Genomic DNA, 21,086 nt, shown 5'->3' on the forward strand with positions numbered 1-21,086 from the left:
ATTAGAGAAAAGGCAGGTCACTTTCGACTTCCAAGTCCCACGTGCCTCAGGCTGTACGACCCTCACAGGGGCTCAGCATAAGAACACACAAGTTCGGAAACCACGACGGAATCCGTTTCGATGCCGGTGCGCCATAAACCGAACGATGGATCTCTGAACCTCAAATGGCGATTTTCTTGACCAAGTCTATACAAACTGCGACCAGGCTGCTCAATCTGGACGCATTTTTTCTTATGGTTTGATGCTGAGGACCTGAGGTGCATCCTAACAAATTGATAGTCATCTGTGCCAACAAGGCGATCTTGGATGCGAAGCCTTCATTGGGGAACTACTCAAACCAGTAATTGGACCTACAACAACTATTTTGCTGATTCAAAACGGGTTTGGAGAGGAAGAAGGGTTGCATAAATTATTTCCTCAGACAACAATTATCACTTCAGTGGTGGGTCTTAACTCCGAAATATCGTTGTACATTGAAAACTAATCAGGGATGGACCGGGGCTGTAAATATCGCGGAAGGCGTCGTGGAAATGTTCACGCGGACCGACAATTTAGGAGTAGGAGTAGATTGGACAGACAAATTGTCGCAAGAACGACAAAGAAAAGACCGCGACGGTCTGGTGGATATTCTGCTCAAGTCTAAAGCAACGATTGTTGTGAAAGAAGATATCAGGGCAGAGCGATGGATTAAATTAATCTGGTGGGCGAAGTTTACCAGTGCCTGGAACAGACTAATCCGTGCACAGGAACGCAGCTTGGTATATTACCTCAGTGAGATTCAAGCATTCTGAGTCCTGACTGCATTCAACAGGAATTCATTGACTGCGCTTTCACTCATGCGGACAAGTGATTTCATTCAGACTTCGAGCGAAGCAGTCTCCGTCGCGCGGTCAGTATTCGAGGAGACCATCGAAATAGGGAAGGCCAAAGGTCTCGAAATTCCGGAGGACACACTGCAGGATGTTATGACCAGATATCAGACCTTGAAAGGTGCCAAAAGCTCCATGTTGGTTGATGCAATGGCCAAGAAACCGACAGAGGTTGAGAGCATTATCGGGTATTTACTCACATTTCTTACGTTTCAATATTCTCATAATCTCCTAGCTATCCCCTGCGTGAAGCCAGACGACTAGGCATCCCAGCACCAACCTTGACCATGTTCGTCCTATTAGACTTTAATTACTTATTTGCCTGTCAGCTGATAGAATTCCATAGCGTGTATGCGTTGTTAAAGGCAATGGACTGGCGACATGCGAATCCAGAGGTAGCACGTCTATAGTGTTGATACGAGATTTTTTTAGTTGCGCAAATTTGAGATTGGCCGTCTGATCCGATCAGCACTGCTGCCAAACACAGACAACTCACTGCATCGCCACTTCTTCCTTGTGTTTGTGACTGACTTCAAACTTGTGAGTCGCGTCGCACTCAACAATAATTCGGCGACGATGTCTGCGAAGACTCGTCGGAAAAGCAAGGCATCTGGTCTCGCAGAAGAAGGCGAACATTCTTCTCCTGGCGCCGCTAAGGACACTCTCCTTATTTCTATTCCTGAAGACCTGGATGTCGATGCGCTTTCCGCCCTCTTGCCTGAAGCAAGCCTTGAATCTCAAAGTAATGACGGAATAGTGGCGCTGTATCGTCGCCTCGCTCAGTTGGCAGCCGACCTCGATGCCGCAGTCCGACAACGAGACGAAGACCAGGCCACGGTGGAGAGGATGGAGGTCGAGTTGGACCAGGCCCTGCAAGACAAAGAGAGCATTTCGAGGCAGTTAGAGGGCTCTACAGAGCATTCGCAACGCGAGTTGGCGCAAGTGAAGCAGGAACGGGATGAACTTGGTGTGTCGCCATCCCAAAACTACAACTCCCCTTTGTTGATTGTCTTTATAGCATCTGCGAAAGCCGCTTTATCGGCACAGATTTCAACGCTGTCCACGTCGCAGTCGTCCTCTTCTACCGAAGTGGAAAATTTGAGACATAAGCTTGATGACACGGAACGAGAAAAACGCGACCTCGTGGGCGTCATTAGCCGTCTCAAACAGGATAGTAGTCAGAGGGAAGGTGAGACATGTACACGCGTCTTCTTCACTATCTAACGCGCAATAGAGGAAGTTCACACCCTTCGTGCCAACCTCAAGGAGGCACGACAGGAACACCAAACGCTGGAAAGTCAATTGCGGGAACTTCGGTCTTCGGAAACATCAGTCAAGGTATGCCCAATACGTTCACGATCTTTTGGAGTCTAATGCGAGCGAAGTTCAAACTCGACTCATTGAGTCAACAACTTGCTTTATCCCAATCTGAGGCTGAACGCGCAAATGCGGAGTTGCTGGCCAAGTCAGAAGAATACTCCAAACAGCGTCGGACCAAACATGCTGAGCTGGTCACCTTACAAGCCAATTTCGATGCTTTAACGCAAACCCACGCCACTACCCAAGCCACTCTCAAATCATTACAGTCTGCGCATACGGCCCAATCCCATCAGCTCACCCAAGCGCTCACTAGAGTACAAGACCTCACTGGGCAGCTTGCCGAACAAGAATCCAACTATGCCGCTGAGGCCAGTCACTTGAATAGGCTCGTCGCGGCAATGCAGGCACGCGAGGCCAGGACTCAAGAGGTTGTCGATGGAATCGAAGATCAAATGGCAATGGTTAACGACAAGGCAGATCGACGCGAGGCTGCGCTCAAAGAAGAACTCAGGATGGAACGCGTAGCTCGAGGAGAGGCAGAAAAGAGGGTCGACCAACTTGAAGAAGTGGTGGAGCGAATGGGTAGAGGCGATCTCCCTGCCCCAAGAGCAGCAGACATCTTGAACGACGGTATTGTCAACATTAGTCCAACGGTGGCCATGGTTAGCAAAGCACAAAAGAGTGGCAAAACATTCACCGAAGTCTACACCGACTATGTCCGTTTGCAGGAAGACTACGCCAAGAAATGTACTGAGTACGACCGCATGGACCAAACTCTATCCGCAGTTCTATCCCAAATCGAGGAACGAGTACGTCGCTGTTTTTTTTTTTCATCGCCATTTCTTGAGCCTTTCTAGGCCCCTATCATCACTCAACAACGCGCGGAATATGAACGCCTCCAGTCCGAAGCGTCTCATCTAGCTTCTCAATTGTCTCAAGCCATATCCGATCGCGACACCCAAGCGAAGCAAGCCCAGGACAGTTCCCAGAAGTTCTCTGCATCCATTCGAGAGAATGAAGTTCTCCAACAGCAGCTCACAGACCTTGGTCGTCAAGTCCAACATTTGTTGCGTGAAATTGGCCGACGCGACAATACGTCTCTTCCATCTGACCTTGAACTTGAAGCCCTCGAACCTATGGCCTCAGAGACGATTGGTCATGTCATCACCGATCAACTTGTTCTGTATAGGTCCATCCCAGAGCTCCAAGCCCAGAACCAAAAACTCCTCAGAGTCGTTCGGGAGTTGGGCGACAAGATGGAGAATGAAGAGAAGGAGTATCGAGAAGCGATCGAGAGAGAACAAGGGGAAGCAATTCGCGAGGCACATGAAGCAATGCAAGAGTTGGCTGAACAGCTGGAACGTCAAAAAACCAGCAGCGAAAACATCATTAAAGCCTACGTCAAAGAACGCGACACGTATAAGGCTCTGCTCGCTCGTACTGAACGGGGTGGATCTAGCACAAACGGCATCCACTCCGAGATCAATGGGTTCGACAGCAACAACTTACCTCCAACATCCGGAGACTTGGCAAAGGAGCTGGCCGATGTCCAGAGCGAATTTGAAGCCTATCGCACCGAAATGGGTGTCGATTCTGTTCGTTTACGGGAAGACTTGATCGCGTCGCAACGGGAGGTTGGTCAACTTAGTGCCGCATTGGCCAAAGCCAGCGCCAAGAATGATCTGTTGAACGGTGTGTCATCTAGCGTTTCATTCTCTGGAATTAATTTCTCTTAGAACGACATCGAATGACTGAGGATTTATCTTCCGTCCGTTCTCGTGAAGTTGACGATCTTACGAAGCGCAATCAGCAACTTTTCGACCAATGGACCAGACTCGACATTGAGTGCAGTCGTGTAACTGAGGATCTACAAACCGCGAACGCCCGGATCGAACAACTGAGGAATGAGTGTGCCAATCTTCGCGCTGAGAAGAAAATATGGGAGGTTGGATACTTGATCCTATGCTCCTATGACTCGAACAATGACCCGTCCTACAGACTGTCCAAGGCCGGCTTGTCGACGAGAATAAAACTCTTGCGTTGGAGCGGTCGCATCTGTCTGACTTAATGGGTAACGTTCAAAAGATGCATAATGACTTGGAGAGGTCCGGCGAAAACGATCGACGACGCCTGGAAAATCAGCTGCAAATGCTCGAGACACAAAAGTAAACCTTTCGCAGTTATCGTGAGTTGGCTGCTGAAATTCTTTAGTCAGGATCTCCGGCATCAACTCACAAAGGAACGTGAATCGGTCCGACACCTCTCTCTGCAGAAAGAGCTTGAGATGAAGGAGTTGCAAGTTCGCCTTGATAAGCTCGTAAGCCTGACCTGACCTCATTCTATAATCATATATTGATATTTTATGTTATGCGTAGACTCAAGAATTCGCCAAAACCCGAGAGTCCCTTGTCGGAGCCGAGACAAGCAAAACACATCTCGAACAGCGCGTGGAAGAGCTTACACGACTGTTGAAGGGCAGCGAAGAAAAACTTTCAGTCTATGAACGTCGCTCGAGCACAGTGACTGGTATCACCCAAGCTATGGATCAGGATTTGCCACGCGAACAACAACTGGAAGCTGAAGTCGCGGAACTAAGGTACAATTTCTTGTTCACCGAAAACCTGTGATTTCCAACGAAATTTTTAGATCGGCCCTGAAGATTGCTGAAGTCGACTTGGCCAATGCCCGCAATCATGTCGAGCAATTCCGTCAAATATCCGAGGCAAACGAGGAGGCATTAAACAGTCTTAACGCGACATATGACGAATACAAGGCATCTACTGAAGCCCAGATCGCGAGACACGAGGTTTGGAGCGTCTCCGAAGGCTAAACAAAAGCTGATGAACTGCTAGTCCGAGTACGATTCCATCCAAGAGCGATTGAAGGCAGTCCAACAGGATCTCGCACAATTTACCGCCAAGTATAATGAGCTCTTGAAAACGACGGAGGAAGAACGCAAAGCTTGGAAGGAAGACAAGAAAGTGCTCGAGGACACCATCGCCGAAATCAGTTCTTCTGAACAGACTTCCGCCAATGACCGCAGCTCTCGTGAGCATCAGATCCGAGAACTTGAAGATCGTGCCAAGGCTGCGGAAGCGAAATATCGTCAGGAAGTAATCGCACATGGAGATTCGTTCAAGCTGGTCGACAGTTTGAAGGAGCAACTTGCTACAGCTCAGACAACAGCCCGTGAACGCCAAACAGCTGCTGAAACCGCACAAGTCAAACTGGCGTCATCCGAAAGTAGCTGGGGGTTGCAAAAGGAGACTTTGGACAAGGAACTTTCTGACCTTAATCGACGGCAAGTTGTTCGTTATGTTGGAAGCTGACGCTAATATAGACGCTATAGCTGCCAGGAACTGACATCGCAGAATTCAGTGCTTCATCAACATCTTGAGAGTGTCACTTCACAAGCTAGTCGTATCCGCCAGGCAGCCGCTGATTCGTCTGCCTCAGCACCTGCTGAAAGGGATACTTCGACTGAGGACGCAGACACTAAGCTGGCTGAACTCCGTTCCGTTGTGACTTATCTGCGCCACGAGAAAGAGATTGTGGAACTTCAACTGAATGTCACCAAGCAGGAGTCAACGAGGTTGAAGGCGCAGAACGAGCATCTTAACCAATCGCTCAAGGATGTGCGGGCGACTTTGTCCGAGGTAGCGCTGATTTTGTGGTGCATTTTAGGTTTCTTATATTTTCAGGAACGTGAACGGGCGGTCGAAGCAGCGGCCTCGGAGGCTCAACACGCTGAACTCCTCGAGCGGACGAATCAAATCAATGTTCTGCGCGAGAGCAACGCTACTTTGCGTGTCGAGTCGGAGAATAATGCCAAGAAAGCCCGAGAACTAGAGACTAAGCTCAAGACTTTCATGGGCGAGAATGCTCCTCTCAAAGAAGAGAACCGCGCCTACAAGGCGGAACTTGAAGCGCGAGACGCTCAAATTAAGCGGATGGAGGATGAGAACCGCAGGTGGCAGGAGCGCAATTCTCAACTTCTGGTCAAGGTGCGTGATGAGGTCCCTCCAACTATGATGCGCTGAATCAAATCCAAGTATGATCGTGTCGATCCGGCAGAAATGCAAGCGCTCAAGGATGAGGCCGAGCGACTAAAGGCTCAACTTGCTGATGCAGAGAAGGCAAAGGTGGAAATCGAAAGCTCACAAGCACAAAACTTGGAAGCATCGACCAAACGGGTGAGTTTTTTTTTCTTTCCCTGTCTAACAACTTTTCTCAAGCGTTGCAGATCGGAGACCTGGAGAGCAGTCTTCGCACTCACAAAGAGCACCAACTCAGGATAAACGCTAACTTCAAGGAACGCATGGGTCAAGCAAACCAAGCACGCTCGACACTACAAACGGAGAAGAGTGATTTGATGGCCCAAGTCACTTCGTTGACTGCTGAGGTTGAAGCATTGAAGGCTGCTCCAACACCAGCAGCCTCTCAAGAGCCTGTGACATCGTCAGACGATGCGGCCACAATCGTGCGCAATATTACTCCAGACTCATTAGCCTACTGATCATCCTTTAGTTGCGGTTGAATACTGAATTGGAAGGCCTACGAAACGAAAAGGCCACCTTAACTGCAAACGCTGGTGTTGCGTCTATATCCCCTGACGTGGAGCAGCTCAAAACTGCGTTAGAGAAGGAGAAAACGGACCGCGCTGCTGCCGAAGCCAAGATTAAGGAATGTATATTGTCCATTTACTGCAAGTTGGTCTGATATCAGTTCAGGAAGCGGACCAAAGGCATAACAGTCTGCTCCAGCGTGCTCAGGCTTTGGCCCGGGAGAAGACCAAGTTCACAGAGGAGAAGAATGCTGCAGTCGCCGCTGCCATTGCCCAAACCAAGAGTGAAATGCAACCTGCAACGACCGATGCCACCCTCTCCGAAGAACTTGTCCAGAAGCACACGGCGGAGTTGAAGGCATTGGAAGAGACTCTGTCGTCGAAACACGCTGCTGAGTTGAAGGCCGCTGTGGACTTGATCAAGACTGAAATGCAGGCGGCTGTTCAAGCTGCTAGGATGGAGAATGCCGGGGCAACTGGAACTGCGCCTAATGTTGACGCGTTAATTAAGGAGGCGATTGCCAAGCACGATGAGTCGTTGGCCGCTGCTCGCAAGGAGGAGATCAACGCGGCTGTGGATCGTGGACGGCAAGAAGCTAATGCCAAAGCGAAACTAAAAGACTCTCAACTAGTCAAATCGCAGAAAAAAGTCAAGGATCTCGAGACTTTGCTACAGTCTTATCGAGAAAAGGGCATCATCCCTGCCGATTCACCGATTACCGTTTCACCAACAACTCTGTCAACTGCTACTTCTGTTCCCTCAACAACAGCACCTACAGCACCTGTTGCTTCAACTTCAGCGGCGCCTGCTGCTAACCGGGGTGGAGCAGCTCCAAGGGGGGGGCCGTTGCTGCAAGAGGCACTCGTGGTCGGACCGTGGCTCCGGGCCGGGGCGGAGCGGCAGCAGGAGCTGCTCGGGCTATTGTTGCTTCCACCAACGCTGCTGCCGCTTCGACAAGTGCAAACACTCCCGAAGGGCTTTCTATTGCGGGTGCTGCCAAGCGACCCCGAGAAGAAAGCGTGGGGTCCGACGATTCGTCAGGCTCTTCATTAGCCAAACGGCTAAAAGCTGAAGGCCCGGCCGCTGGATCCAAACCGGTACAAATACGGAGACCAGTACCGGCATCGTCTACACAACCCCCACCTCCCACTACCTAATTCTTGTCGCACTTGCTTGTTGTCACTGCATTTTGTACTCATCAGACCACTTTGTAACTCACTCACATACAAACTCTTTTGTTGAAGCCGTCTATTAGTTTCTCCTCGATTATGAATCACCCAGAACATGGCTGGGTTGATTTTGCATCTCGCAGGACTGGGTAAATCTCGTGTTATAATCGCCCATTGCTGGTTGAGACTGTTTCAACACTGTTTCAACAAACGGACGATATACTTTTTCCCACAAACTTGGCCACGCTGGTTGGTTCATGAGAAACGAACGAATCAAAATTATCGCTGCATGGATGGGGTGGGTGCTTGAACGCTTCGATACGGAAGAGGAAAGCACTCATGTCGCAGGCATATTTGATCATTTTGTTGAAATTTGTTCTTCACTCGGCTAAACGGGAGACACTTACTACATCCATTAGCAGTACAAATTGCGGATAGCTCGAGGTTCGTTTCTGTTTTCCCTTGTGTTTTCCTCTTGTGAATGAAACTTTTGTCGACTAACTTTGTCAATGATGAACGATCTCTGACTGTTCACCTTCATGATGGCACAAGCGCTAGCCAACACCACTATGTACAATCGTGGCAGATTCGAATGGTTGTTAGCGCCAGCGATGTCAAGCAACGGAGTTCATATAATAATAAATGAGAGAGAGACAGCCGCCGATCGTATTCACAGCACGTACATCACCATGGCGGAGCAGTGATAGCAGGATAGGGCTCAACTTGAAGTGCCAATCTGGCTGTTGACTGCTGTTGATACTGCGCCCACCGGGACTAGATTCTGCGCGGATCAACGGAGCGATTCCGAGCCTCGGAGATTACCTTTTGAGCCGACACCGAGAATTTGGAGCGCAATCAGCTAGGATGATACGAGGGGTTATGTTCGGGGTTACATTATATGGATAGGCATTTGTTGTCGCGAGTGGAGAGAATGTGTGTGTGGATACAAGATGGCAGTAAATACTAGAAAGTAGGGGTTGGAGTGTTACAGTGACCAAATCAGAGAGAAATGGGGCGCAATGACAGATGTTTACTAGAAATCGGACGAGCGGTGGTTGGTTGTTAGGGGTGAGTCATGTTGGGAAGCATCTATGGAGGCGGTGGGTAGTATGGAGTGCCAGAGGTGTATCCAGAAGTGCTGTTAACGTTGTTGTGGCCATAGCTGGTGTTCGGATTGCCGTACATCGGAGGGGGAGCAGTAGGCGCGTACGATGCGGTTTGGGGGTGGGCCGGATTGCCGTAAGGAGAATTGGGGTTGGCATAAACGGAAGATGACCCAGCTTGATGCCCTTGTGGGACGTACGAGCCATGTTGTTGGCGATAGCCATATGGGGTGACAGGAGTGGGAGCAGCCGGACTTGAATATGCAGTTGAGCCTGGGAAATATGGAGCGGGCACTAGCGGAAGGGGAGAAGGGATCATCATCTGAGGGCTATTGCCAGCTGAGATCGGACTCCCGGACGATGACGAGTCGACTGGTGAGCCCGGATCGACGCTTCTCCCCCGTCGACGACTGCCGCTGCCTCTCGGTTGGCGGGGATGCGGATTGATGTGAACCGACTGAATACTGTGATCATTGTTGTCAGCGACGACCAGACAAGAAGAAAAGCACCCGACTGCGCGTTCAGATTGTCTTGTCGCGCCGAGGTTGCTTCACAGTAAGGGCATTTGTGGTTCCTCTGGCCCGTATGGGTTCGTTCATGGCGGCGCAAGTGGCTGTTGGTGGAGAAAGAAGCGTCGCAGTTAAGACAGTGATGTTTTTTGGGCTGAGAGGAGGGTGCGGCAGAAGAGCTGGACATTGGGGGAATGAAGAATCGATGGAAAGAGCAGAGGCCGTATATATATACCCAGGCGCCTTTTCCTTCCCATACGGAGACGCGCCCTGCGCCTGCGCCCCGCCAAGAAAAAGTGCGCCAACCAACAACACTGCCAGTCACCAGAAAGGGAAATCGATCAATCCTGTGCAAACCTCGAGGCACGAAGAAATAATAAACCCACGGGACTCATACGGGGAGGGAGGTATCTGACAGCTTTTGCAGTGCACCAATAAATCGACAAAGCCCTTTTGAACCCTTTGCGGACGACACAGACGAGGTGCAGGACATCTCGGTTGAAGTCGCTTGCATTTAAGCAGATACCAGGCAGCCATGTCGTTAGCGCCCCAGAAGAGCGTCTAACGTGAACCAGACTAAAGATTTCTTGTGTCGAGGGCTCCTTCTAGTTCCTAGATCGCGTAGAATTTGTTGTACGAGTCTCGTTGACCTCAGTTGCATGGCGAACAGAGTTCTCACCGCGACAAGATTATATATTGACCAAGAAAAAGGTTTTCCAGGATTGTTGGGCTTGATATAAACGCGGAGAGAGACCATAGCACCGTTGAATTGCAACGAGTAAAAATGATAGCTTGAGCTTCGGCATTGCGACTTGGAGGTGTGGATGAGGATGAGTCACCGTGACAGTCACCGCTTCTCATATCCTCTCTTATCTTGAACCCACTTGTTACAGATGCTGGATTATCATACAGAAGAAAACCACGTTTGTGTATCCTTAGTCACTTCAGTGGCCGTCCGCGTCAAATACCATGTGATCATGGCCTCCATCTGCGTTTGGTACATATGCTTGTTGCGGCAACCCAGTCTCATCAAGGCCCTCTGCTGCCTCGATAACCTCATATAACCTAGACGCAACCTCAGGAGGTGGTACTCGGCCACCGAGAATATCCCTTGCAGGCACTGGAGAACCGTAGAAATCGCGGTTGGCGTCTTTGCGCTCGATGAGTACCGTTCCCTCCAGCGAAAGCCCCGCAAACAAGCCTGGAGAAAGCTTTGAGAATATATAATGAAAGAGAAGAAAGCACACACCCTTAGACTTCGAGTAAGAGAACATTGGTGTCGGCGCTGTCGCAATGGCGGATTCTACGCTGCCACCAGTTCCAATTGGCCCAGCCGTCGCGCTCACATTACCGCCAATTGTGAAATTGCCGCCCTGTGAAAAGGCACGGACAGCGTCCTCATTGCGGAGCACGATAACGAAGTCCGTGATGTCGGCGCCAATTTGGAGTCCCCAGCCGACACCGCCAGTCGCTATACATGACGGCGCAGACCATGAGCCATCTGGAAGTCGGGCAATGACAATGCCTGAGCCCGCTTTGCCGGAAAATACGAAGCCGGCTTTCAGAATTTGGAATATAGCGAGACCTAGATTGTGAGAATAAGAAAGCTGTAGAGTATATGCAGAGCGTTGAGACGCACCCCGAGCGGACTGCAAAACAGCTTTTGGTATGGCGTTGAGTGCGGACTCGGGTCGGTCAGGGTCCGCTACATTATACAGTCAGCACAGATGACGACAGAAGACGTTAGAGACGTGCCTAAGAAGCTATCCAGAATCTTAGCTGCCTTCTCAGCTTCTCCTGGAAGGCTGAAGCCCTGCACCAGGTCTCTGGACCCACTCGCAATCTTATTTCCGCTGGTTTGGGCGAATGCCGTCGCTTGTATGCCCGCCTTCTGCGCGCCCTTCCTGAATTTGTCTAGCAGAGACATATTTCCTTCGTAGGGTACCTATCAAGGCGCTCGTTAGGTCGTTGGAAGATGGAGAGAAGACAGGCGCCGAAAGAGGAATGTGATGACATCATTTGAGCAACTTGAACTCACTCAAACACACTCAAACAAAAACTCAAGTCTCAAGGACACAAAACACTCATTGAATCCTCCGTAATCGACGCAGTATCAGACCTCGGTGTACTCAACCTCAAAAGTCTTTTTTGTCCCCATCTGCGGGCGATTCAGACAATACCGCTCCACCCATCCACTCGCCACAACTTTCAGCAGCCACTCGACTGCTTGCATCATAATGCAGCATTGACCTCAGCAATGTGTCCAGGGCTGTGAAGTCGTCGACGTCGCCCGTCCTACCATCCCTCCGGCAACACTGCCATCGTCGAACTCCGCCCGGCTCGACCACATCGGCTCTGGGAATTTGCCCAGTTTCCGCACTATCTTCTTTCGATATGGCATCTGGGTTGTGTTTGGAGTTGTTTAACAGAGATGCGCTGCCATAAAAAAAAAACCAACGCCGCCGGAGAATGACATACAGCAGAGCACGGCGAGCGCCCAGATGTCCCTTTCCATGGTGGCTCGGTCAGTCATACCAGCGATACTTGATTAGCTGAAGTCGTAAATTTCAACATGGGGACTCATTAAGCAGCGTCTAATCAACTTTGCTTCGTCGAGGCGGGTTGGAACAAGATATTCTGGAACATGTGGAGAGGGAGATGCACGCCCAAGGCAACTTGTCCAAATAGTCGGCTAGCCATGCCTTTTGGTAAGGATTTGCTTTCCCAAAACCAAATGGCGACGTGCTCATTGAGGCTAGTACCAATTGCTTCGCAGACAATGTAAGTGCAGGTATCTCCATTTGCGCAACATGATTGCTTCCTTCCTCTTGCGCATCGGATTGGGACTCTACATGTTTGAGTACTGACACCTCGCTCTCTGACTTCCGTGCAGCGACAATTCTGAGCGATTTATAGTCATCAGTTTGTTTGTCGTGGACCAGGTAAATGGTCGAAAATGCCTATGGCCGAGTTTGTGTAGAACAATGTGTATCGCTCGCGTCACCGAGACGGTCAGGATGGAAACCTTGGGGCTTGTAGTGTAGATATGGACTCTCTGCACCGATTATACTCTTGATCTGTGGACTTGACTGTAATGTGGATGATTCGGCTGAAAGCATCTGTGACTTATGTGCACAGTGTGCACATATGGAGTCAGGATAATCTAATCTGATAGTTGAGATTTTTGAACTTGTCAGGGGAACCTCCCTTTCGGCCCGGAGACGCGCCCGATTCCGGTCCGACTCCGGTTCCGACTCCGGTCCGGCCCTCCATCTCGCCCGCACAATCACCGATCCGTCAACGCCCTCCCGACGGTCGCCCTGGGACCTCGCCTGCGACGCCGCCCAAGCCTTCTGTGCCCGACAGCGGCAGCGACGGACAAGCAGTATATAGTCAGCTACCTAGCAGGCGGACCCTTAGAGTTTCTTCTCTTTGGATCCTCCCCTGCTAGGTCAGCTTCATTTGTATTCGCTTACCAATGTTCACGCTTTGGATCCTCCCCTGCTAGGACCTTGATCTCAGGCCTCCGGGGTTGCCCTTACAGCAGAAGAAACTCTTACGGGATCAACCAGACAAGATTGCCAGGTTCGGCGCTGACTCAGGCTCGGAGTACGAGTCCGTTCCGCCCTCGTCACCGCCCCTGCCACTTGTCCCCTCCTCCTCTACTCCTGTGGTCCCCGCACCCGTCATGCCGTCCGGAGTCACTCCTACCGCAGACGCCCGGCTGGACTCACTCGAGGCGAAAATCGATAGCCTAACTCCTTGCTTTACTCACCAACCAGGCTTCCACTGCCGCTGCCGCCGCTAATAATGCTGGCGGACCCCAAACACCTTCGCCGGAGACGTCGATTCCGACTCCGACTCCGGTCCAGGGCGACTCCGAAGCCCTTTTTGGCGACATCAACCTCGCCTCAAAATTGGTCTTGCGACCAAACCCCCGTTCACCTTCAACGGCGACCGGAAACGGCCGGCGTTCCTTTACGCGGTCCGCACCTACGCCCGCCTTGCCCCTGAGGCCTTCGTGGTCAACGGAGAGGCGAGCGAGGAAAAGGCTGTCCGCTATGCCATGTCGTTTATGGCAGAAGGACCCGCTCAGCAATGGGCGGAGCGCCATGGAAGCAAAGCCCCGTTTCCGTTTCCGTCCTGGGGCTCGTTCGTTTCTGAGTTTCGACTCCGGTTCGTCGAGGAGAACGAGCAAGATCATGCTCTCTCCAAGCTGGAGACTTCCGCCTATCACATGGGTACAAAGGATGTCTACCAGTACACCGACGACTTCGAGGACCTGATGGACCTCGCCGGATTCGAAGACGCACTGGTCAAGGTGACCAAGTTCCGCCACGGACTTGACCCCTTGATCAACAACGGAATCACGTCCTCGAACGACCCCCCGGACCTCCGGGATTACCTTAGCTGGCGTACCTGGGCCTTCCGTCAATACGAGGCCCTGGTCCGGGCCAAGCTGATCAAGTCAGCCGCCCCCAAGACGCCTGGCGGTCTGATTCGGACTCCGTTTCCGGTCAACCGCATCCCGGCTCCGGCCCCCTTCCGCCCGGTGGCTCCGGTCGTGCCACCCGCGGCCCGCGCCCCCGCTCCGGCGCCTCCAGCTCCCGTCCCTATGGAGTTGGATCGCACCAGGGCTTGGGGTGCCCCTCGTCGCGCCTGCTTTAGGTGCGGCGACCCAAACCATCTCGCCCGGGATTGCCCCCTCCCCGCCGATGTCCGCTCGATGGACATCCTCGACGAGGTGATCCAACAACTTGGTGACGAGATGCTAGCGGAGTTGATCGCCCGCTACACGGACACAGCTGCCCTGCCGGAGACGGCAGCGGAGTCGATGGCCGGAGAGGATTTTGTCCCCCGCGACGAGTGACTGGTGTGCCCTCGTTCGCGTCTATAAATCGTTTTGCCTCTTTGTATGATGAATGCAGTTCCTTGCCCTACAATGAGCCCGAAACGAAAGACACACCCTCTCCTGCCCCCGCCTCGACCCCGTCTCCGACTCCGCCCGGGACTCCGGTCATCGTCCTTCGCCGCCTCACTGGCTGGGAAAAGAAACTGCCCAAGCAGTACACCGTTGCCGCTGCCCCTGGGGCGAACTCCCTCCACCTCCCGTTGGAGCTCGAGTCCACTACCAGCGCGCCCCAGCTCTCGCTCTCTGGGCTTGTCGACTGTGGTGCCACCTCTGACTTCATTGACACGAACTATGTTGCTCGGAATGGCATTCCGGTCCGCACCCTCGATCAGCCGATTCCGGTTTTCAATGTCGATGGCACCCCCAATGACGCTGGCTCCATCAAACAGATCGCGGACTTGGTCCTGCGCTACAAGGGCCATGCCGAACGAGTTCAACTGGCCATCACCCATCTTGGCAAGCAAGACCTCATCCTGGGGTACTCCTGGTTGCGGAAATATAACCCAGAGATCAATTGGGAAACCAAGGAGGTCAAGATGACACGGTGCCCCCGCAATTGCTCGACCTGCCGTGAGGAAGAGCGCGTCGAACGGACCGAGCCGCGGCGACTCCGGTTGCTTCAGAAGCGTCTCCGCTCCGGCCCGTTCCCCTCGGTTTGCATTATGGACCTCTCTGGCCCTGAGGACGGAGACGATTCCGTCTCCGGTGACGACTCCGGCCTGCCTGATCTGATGCCGGACTCCGACGACGACGACGAAGACGACCAGCTCGAAGATGGTGACCGCATCTTCTACACCTCGTTCCGTCCCTCAGAGGAGATACGCGCAGGTAGCACCGTCTCACAGCGTCTGGCCGAAGCCTTCGCCATGAACTCCGCCCCACCGCCCTCCGAGATCCCAGACTGGGCTAAGGAGTTCCAGGACGTCTTCAACAAGGAGTCCTTCGACACACTACCGGAGCGGAGAGCCTGGGACCACGCCATTGAGCTTGTCCCCGACGCTAAGCCCACCAACTGCAAGGTGTACCCCATCTTGCCCCTCGAGCAACGCGAGCTCGACGCGTTCATCGAGGAAGGGCTTTCGACGGGCCGGATTCGCCCCTCCAAGTCTCCGATGGCGTCTCCGGTCTTCTTCGTCAAGAAGAAGGACGGCGGACTCCGCTTCGTCCAGGACTACCGTGCTCTCAACGCGATGACTGTCAAAAACCGGTACCCCCTTCCGCTGATCAACGACCTCATCAACCGGCTCAAAGGCGCTCATTACTTCACCAAACTCGACGTCCGTTGGGGCTTCAACAACGTCCGGATCAAGGAAGGTGACGAGTGGAAAGCGGCTTTCCGGACTAACCGAGGCCTGTTCGAGCCCTTGGTGATGTATTTCGGCCTGACAAACTCTCCCGCGACGTTCCAAACGATGATGAATGACATTTTTCAGAACCTTATCCTCTCCGGAGACGTCATGATCTACCTTGATGACATCCTGATTGCCCACTCCGACCTCCGGAAACACCGGCAGATTGTCCAGGAGGTCTTACGGCGACTCCGGGAGCACAAGTTGTACCTTCGAGCGGAGAAGTGCGACTTTGAAAAATCGTCAATCGAGTACCTCGGAGTCATCATCTCCCACAACCACGTCGAAATGGACCCCGTCAAGGTCGCAGGCGTCTCCGCTTGGCCGACTCCGGAAAACAAGAAGGACATTCAGCAGTTCCTTGGGTTCGCTAATTTCTACCGCAGGTTCATCCGGGACTTCTCAACCCTTGCGCGCCCTCTTTTCGTGCTCACCAAGAAGGACCAGCAATGGACTTGGGGCGACGCGGAGGCCTCCGCGTTCCAAGCGATCAAGGACACGGTCACCTCGGAACCGGTCCTGGCGATTCCGGACGACGCACGGCCTTTCCGACTTGAGGCGGACAGCTCTGATTATGCGACGGGGGCGGTTCTTTCACAATCTGCCCCGGACGGGAAGTGGCACCCTGTAGCATTCTATTCCAAAAGCTTAAATGATGTCCAGCGCAACTACGAAATCCACGACAAGGAGATGCTTGCGATCATCCGCGCACTCGAGGAGTATAGACACTTCCTCGAGGGCGCCGCGCACCCTGTCGAGATTTGGACTGACCATAAGAATTTGGAGTACTTCAGGAAGACGCAGCACCTCAACCGGAGACAGGCCCGGTGGTCCCTGTACCTCTCCCGGTTTGACTTCACGCTGCACCACAAGCCTGGCCGCGATATGGGTCGACCTGACGCCCTCTCCCGGAGACCCGACCATGGAGTCGATTCCGACAACTCCGATGTCGTCCTTCTGCGGCCTGAACTCTTCCACGTCCGCGCACTCGAGGGCGTTTCCGTTTCCGGTCCCGGCTCTGAACTCCTCCGCGACATCCGTGATGCCCTCTCCGGTGAGCCTGACCTGGAGGAGCCCGTCGCACTAGCGGCCCGGCAACTTCTTAAGGTCCAAGGTCAAGCTCGAGGCCCCCGCTCCTCGCGGTCTGACGAGTGGGCCGTCTCCGGCGGTCTTCTCCATTTCCGAGGAAAGATCGTTGTACCAAAGGACAAGGACCTCCGGAGACGCATCATCGAGCTCTGCCATGACACCCGAGTCGCCGGACACGCAGGTCGTTTCAAGACCTTGGAGTTGGTCTCCCGGAACTACTGGTGGCCTCAGATGTCTCGCCATATCGGCCGGTATGTTGCGACCTGTGACTTGTGCTGTCGCACCAAGGCACTCCGGAGACTGCCCCACAGAGAGCTGCACCCCACGGAAACGCCCCCGGAACGCTGGCATACCGTCTCCGTCGACTTCATCGTAGAGCTTCCCGAAGCCCATGGGTACGACGCGATCATGGTCGTCGTTGACACCCTCGGAAAGCGCGCCCACTTCTCGGAGTGTCATACGACGGTCGATGTAGTAGGGGCAGCCCGCCTCTACTACCGGAATGTCTGGCGGCACCATGGGACTCCGGAGAAGTACGTCTCCGACCGCGGCTCGCAGTTCATCGCGGACTTCACCCGAGAACTTTGGCGTCTAATCGGCATCAAGCCCGCCACGTCCACCGCGTACCACCCGCAGACAGACGGTCAGACAGAGCGCGTCAACCAAGAGTTGGAGCAGTACTTGCGGATCTTCACCAACTATCAGCAGGACGACTGGGATGAGCTGATTCCGGCTGCGGAGTTCGCCTACAACAACCATGTTCACTCCTCCACGCAGCAGGTCCCCTTCATGACGGACACGGGACGGCTCCCGCGCATGGGCTTCGAACCCGGAGTCCGTTCCGCCATGGAGTCGGTGAACGAGTTCCGCGACCGGATCGCCACTGGTGTTGCTGAAGCCAAGGCCGCGCTCACAAAGGCCAAAGAGGAGTACAAGCACTACTACAACCGGAGACGGAGTCCGTCTCCGGAGTTTAAGGTTGGCGACCGTGTTTGGCTGGATGCCTCTGACATCAGGACGACTCGCCCCTCGGAAAAGTTCTCCCATCGCCGCCTCGGACCGTTCAAGATAGTCGCGGAGATCAGCAAAGGTGCCTACAAGCTCGACCTCCCTCCGTGCTACTCGAAGCTCCACCCGGTCTTCCCCATCGTCAAGCTCGAGCTCGCCCAGGACGACCCCTTCGACGGACGCCCTGGCTATGACCAGCCCCCTCCGGACCTCGAGGACGGAGTCCCGGAGTGGGAAGTAGAGGAAATCCTGGACGCAAGGGTGAGGTATAAACGGCTGAACTACTTCGTCAGATGGAAAGGCTACGACGCATCGCACGACCAATGGGTCCGCTTCGACCGCGTCTTCGCCCCGGAGAAAATTGCGGAGTTCTATCGTAAGTACCCTGGCAAGCCACGACACATCGCCTCCGCGACCTTCGACTCGATTCCGTTCCGGTCTATGCGTCGGGACGCCGCATTCAAAGGGGGGGGTGATGTCAGGGGAACCTCCCTTTCGGCCCGGAGACGCGCCCGATTCCGGTCCGACTCCGGTTCCGACTCCGGTCCGGCCCTCCATCTCGCCCGCACAATCACCGATCCGTCAACGCCCTCCCGACGGTCGCCCTGGGACCTTGCCTGCGACGCCGCCCAAGCCTTCTGTGCCCGACAGCGGCAGCTACGGACAAGCAGTATATAGTCAGCTACCTAGCAGGCGGACCCTTAGAGTTTCTTCTCTTTGGATCCTCCCCTGCTAGGTCAGCTTCATTTGTATTTGCTTACCAATGTTCACGCTTTGGATCCTCCCCTGCTAGGACCTTGATCTCAGGCCTTCCGGGGTTGCCCTTACAGAACTCTAAAAAGACAATTTTGGACATTTCTAAATTCCAGGTCACTAAGAACTAATTAAAACATAATCTGGAGTGAAATTTTCATACTTCTCAAATATCACATCAAAGTAAGGTTAGCAGATTCTTTTCTGGTGAGCCTTTAACTTAGTTAGTGACATGTGATACCTAAGCCAAATCACTATTGTGATTCAAAAATATTCTGCTAAGTAAATAAAGTTTGTGGTAAAACTTGTAGTTTGAAATTACAGCTGTTACCTATATTGATGAGAATGGCAAAAAAATATACTTGTTTGTAAAAAAAAATGTACCGGAGATATGTCGATCCTTTCGAGTACCCGAGACGTCGCGTAGCGGCATTGCCTAAAGTTAACAAGCTTGCAACCCACTTCGCAGCCCGTATTCATTTGCGCGTCGTTGTCTGCCTACTATGGTCTAACCATCAGCAAGGACTTCAAGGAGAGGGCTCGATGGCTCTGGGAAACAGGCTACATGACGACGGAAGTTCCTGTTCAAGTGTTCTGATCTTCCGAATGAGTTGAGCTCAGTGGAAGTTCTCGGGAGTCGGGAAAGGGAAGAGTTGGGCAAGTCGGCAGCCTGCCACCAGTCGCCAACTTCATCGTACATAGCTCAGGCCGTCCATTTGTCGAGCACTTCGCTGAGAAAAACTTGCCTGCAACAGAGGAAGCGATGTCTCGGGTACTCTAAACGATCGACATATCTCCGGTCCATTTTTTTTACGAAGGCATACATTTTTTTGCCATTCTCATCAATATAGGTAACAGCTGTAACCTTGTTTATTTGTTTTAAATTGTTTATTAGTTTATTAGTTTTTTCAGCGTAAAACTGCTTACGTGGCTAGTGGAAAAAGATTTTTACAGCCAAAATATTTGATGTTCCTAAATGAGTTTTTGTCACAAACAACACCAATTCAGAGGATGCTACTTGACAAGTTAAGGTAAGCCATGTCAGGCTTTGGGTTGAGCTATGTAGGGCTGCTTCAATAATCACATACACCCAGGGCAGAACAGATACAATGCCAGCATTATGGATAAGACCCAGCCCATCCTCTGAGGTAGGACTGGTGCTGGGCCTGTCAGGCTTTGGGTCAGGCATCGGGGGACTTGGGCCCTTCTTAGAAACATATACCCAGAACAGAACAGACAGTCTGTTAGGCCCACAAGTGAAGCAGGCAGGGTCAGAGTCAAGTCGAATGGGCCCAATGCGTTGTTGGCACCTTCTTGTATAGAGAGAAGTAGTACAATAGATGATCTAAGTGATAAAGTACATAGGTACACTATCACACCTTATATATATGGCCCCACTGAGGGTAATCAGACACCCTAACCTCTTCTGCTCCTTCCCTTGTTCCTGTCCCTGGCTGTAGAGGTAACGATTGTAATATTATTGTATATCTTGTCCGGTCTAGGTGCCACTCTTAATCCTTCTAGCATTTCTCCCAATCCCCTGTTGCCCCGTGTTAGGCTTAGTATCAGGCTCAACATGATATTCTTGGTCACAGTGCTGCATGTCCTGAGCCCTCAGTGGCCTGGCACCAGCACCCAAGCAAATGGGCTGGGTCTTATCTGTCACGGATAAGACCCGGCCCATCTGCTCCGGCGCTGGTGTCGGGCCATCGTGGGCCCGCAACACGCAGCACGTGACGACGGGAACATGTGCCCCAGTAGGAGGAACGCACACGTGGGAAGCACGTGACCGAGAACGATGTGTTGAGCCGTTGCCGAGCCCAACTCGACACCAGGGGGACTGGGGAGGAGTGCTAGAAGGTTAGGAGTAGCGCTTGGCCTGCAAGGGATGTACGATCGTCCCCTCTACGGCCAGGAACGGGGGGCGAGGAGAGGCAGGAGAGGCCAGGGTGTCCGATCACCCCTTTGCGGACCCGCATATATAATGCGCGATAGTGTACCATGTACTCTATCGCTTAGATCATCTGAAGAACTACTTCTCTCCGTACAAGGAGGAACCACTGACTCATCGGGCCCAACACGACCCGATTCGAACCCTCGACTACCGACCGCACAAGGGACCGAGTTAACGGGCCCTTTCGGTTTCAATCTACTCCGCTCGCCGTACTCGTGGGCCCGACGATCCGTCTGTTCTGTTCTGGGCGCGCATTCTTAGGAGAAGACCTTGCATGGCCCGACCTGCAGTCTGACATTATCCATAACATTTTTGACCTTAAAAAACATTTTTCTAGCTGTAAAAAATAGTTTCAGAGCATTATGGTATTGTCTAAAATGGTAGTTTTCTGGCCTGCAGCATAGATGGCTGATATTGTTTACTAAACATGGCTGGATTTGTCAGTCATGTCAGCACTTGAGGTCAAATTCAGTAAACATCATTTAT

At 52.6% G+C, this 21,086-nt stretch overlaps 3 protein-coding genes across 3 annotated transcripts; 1 reads left to right on the forward strand and 2 right to left on the reverse strand.

The window, feature by feature from the left end:
* Window positions 1-530: 530 nt before the first annotated feature.
* Window positions 531-7,807, forward strand: MIND_00831800 (uncharacterized protein; the record flags this gene model as incomplete). The annotated part of the gene is made up of 22 exons (XM_037364987.1): window positions 531-700; window positions 747-758; window positions 812-1,057; window positions 1,105-1,158; window positions 1,216-1,264; window positions 1,302-1,836; window positions 1,888-2,058; window positions 2,104-2,207; window positions 2,255-2,998; window positions 3,047-3,881; window positions 3,926-4,134; window positions 4,188-4,354; window positions 4,401-4,506; window positions 4,565-4,785; window positions 4,836-4,995; window positions 5,042-5,497; window positions 5,546-5,845; window positions 5,891-6,193; window positions 6,242-6,382; window positions 6,433-6,669; window positions 6,717-6,876; window positions 6,924-7,807. 22 exons carry the CDS (start codon window positions 531-533, stop codon window positions 7,805-7,807), a joined length of 6,264 nt encoding a protein of 2,087 aa, XP_037218229.1.
* Window positions 7,808-9,012: 1,205 nt separating this feature from the next.
* MIND_00831900 (uncharacterized protein) lies at window positions 9,013-9,896 on the reverse strand (the record flags this gene model as incomplete). Its single annotated transcript, XM_037364988.1, has 2 exons — window positions 9,541-9,896; window positions 9,013-9,490 (listed from the first exon to the last, which is right to left on the reverse strand). The coding sequence occupies exons 1-2, from the start codon at window positions 9,720-9,722 to the stop codon at window positions 9,013-9,015; spliced, it is 660 nt and encodes a 219-aa protein (XP_037218230.1). The 5' UTR covers window positions 9,723-9,896.
* A 583-nt stretch (window positions 9,897-10,479) lies between these two features.
* MIND_00832000 (Ysc84 domain-containing protein) lies at window positions 10,480-11,462 on the reverse strand (the record flags this gene model as incomplete). The annotated part of the gene is made up of 4 exons (XM_037364989.1): window positions 10,480-10,736; window positions 10,785-11,120; window positions 11,175-11,240; window positions 11,291-11,462. 4 exons carry the CDS (start codon window positions 11,460-11,462, stop codon window positions 10,480-10,482), a joined length of 831 nt encoding a protein of 276 aa, XP_037218231.1.
* Between the last annotated feature and the right edge of the window lie 9,624 nt (window positions 11,463-21,086).

This window comes from Mycena indigotica, assembly GCF_014461135.1.
Source record: "Mycena indigotica strain 171206Taipei chromosome Unknown Mind.scaff0007, whole genome shotgun sequence".
Lineage (NCBI taxonomy): Eukaryota > Fungi > Basidiomycota > Agaricomycetes > Agaricales > Mycenaceae > Mycena > Mycena indigotica.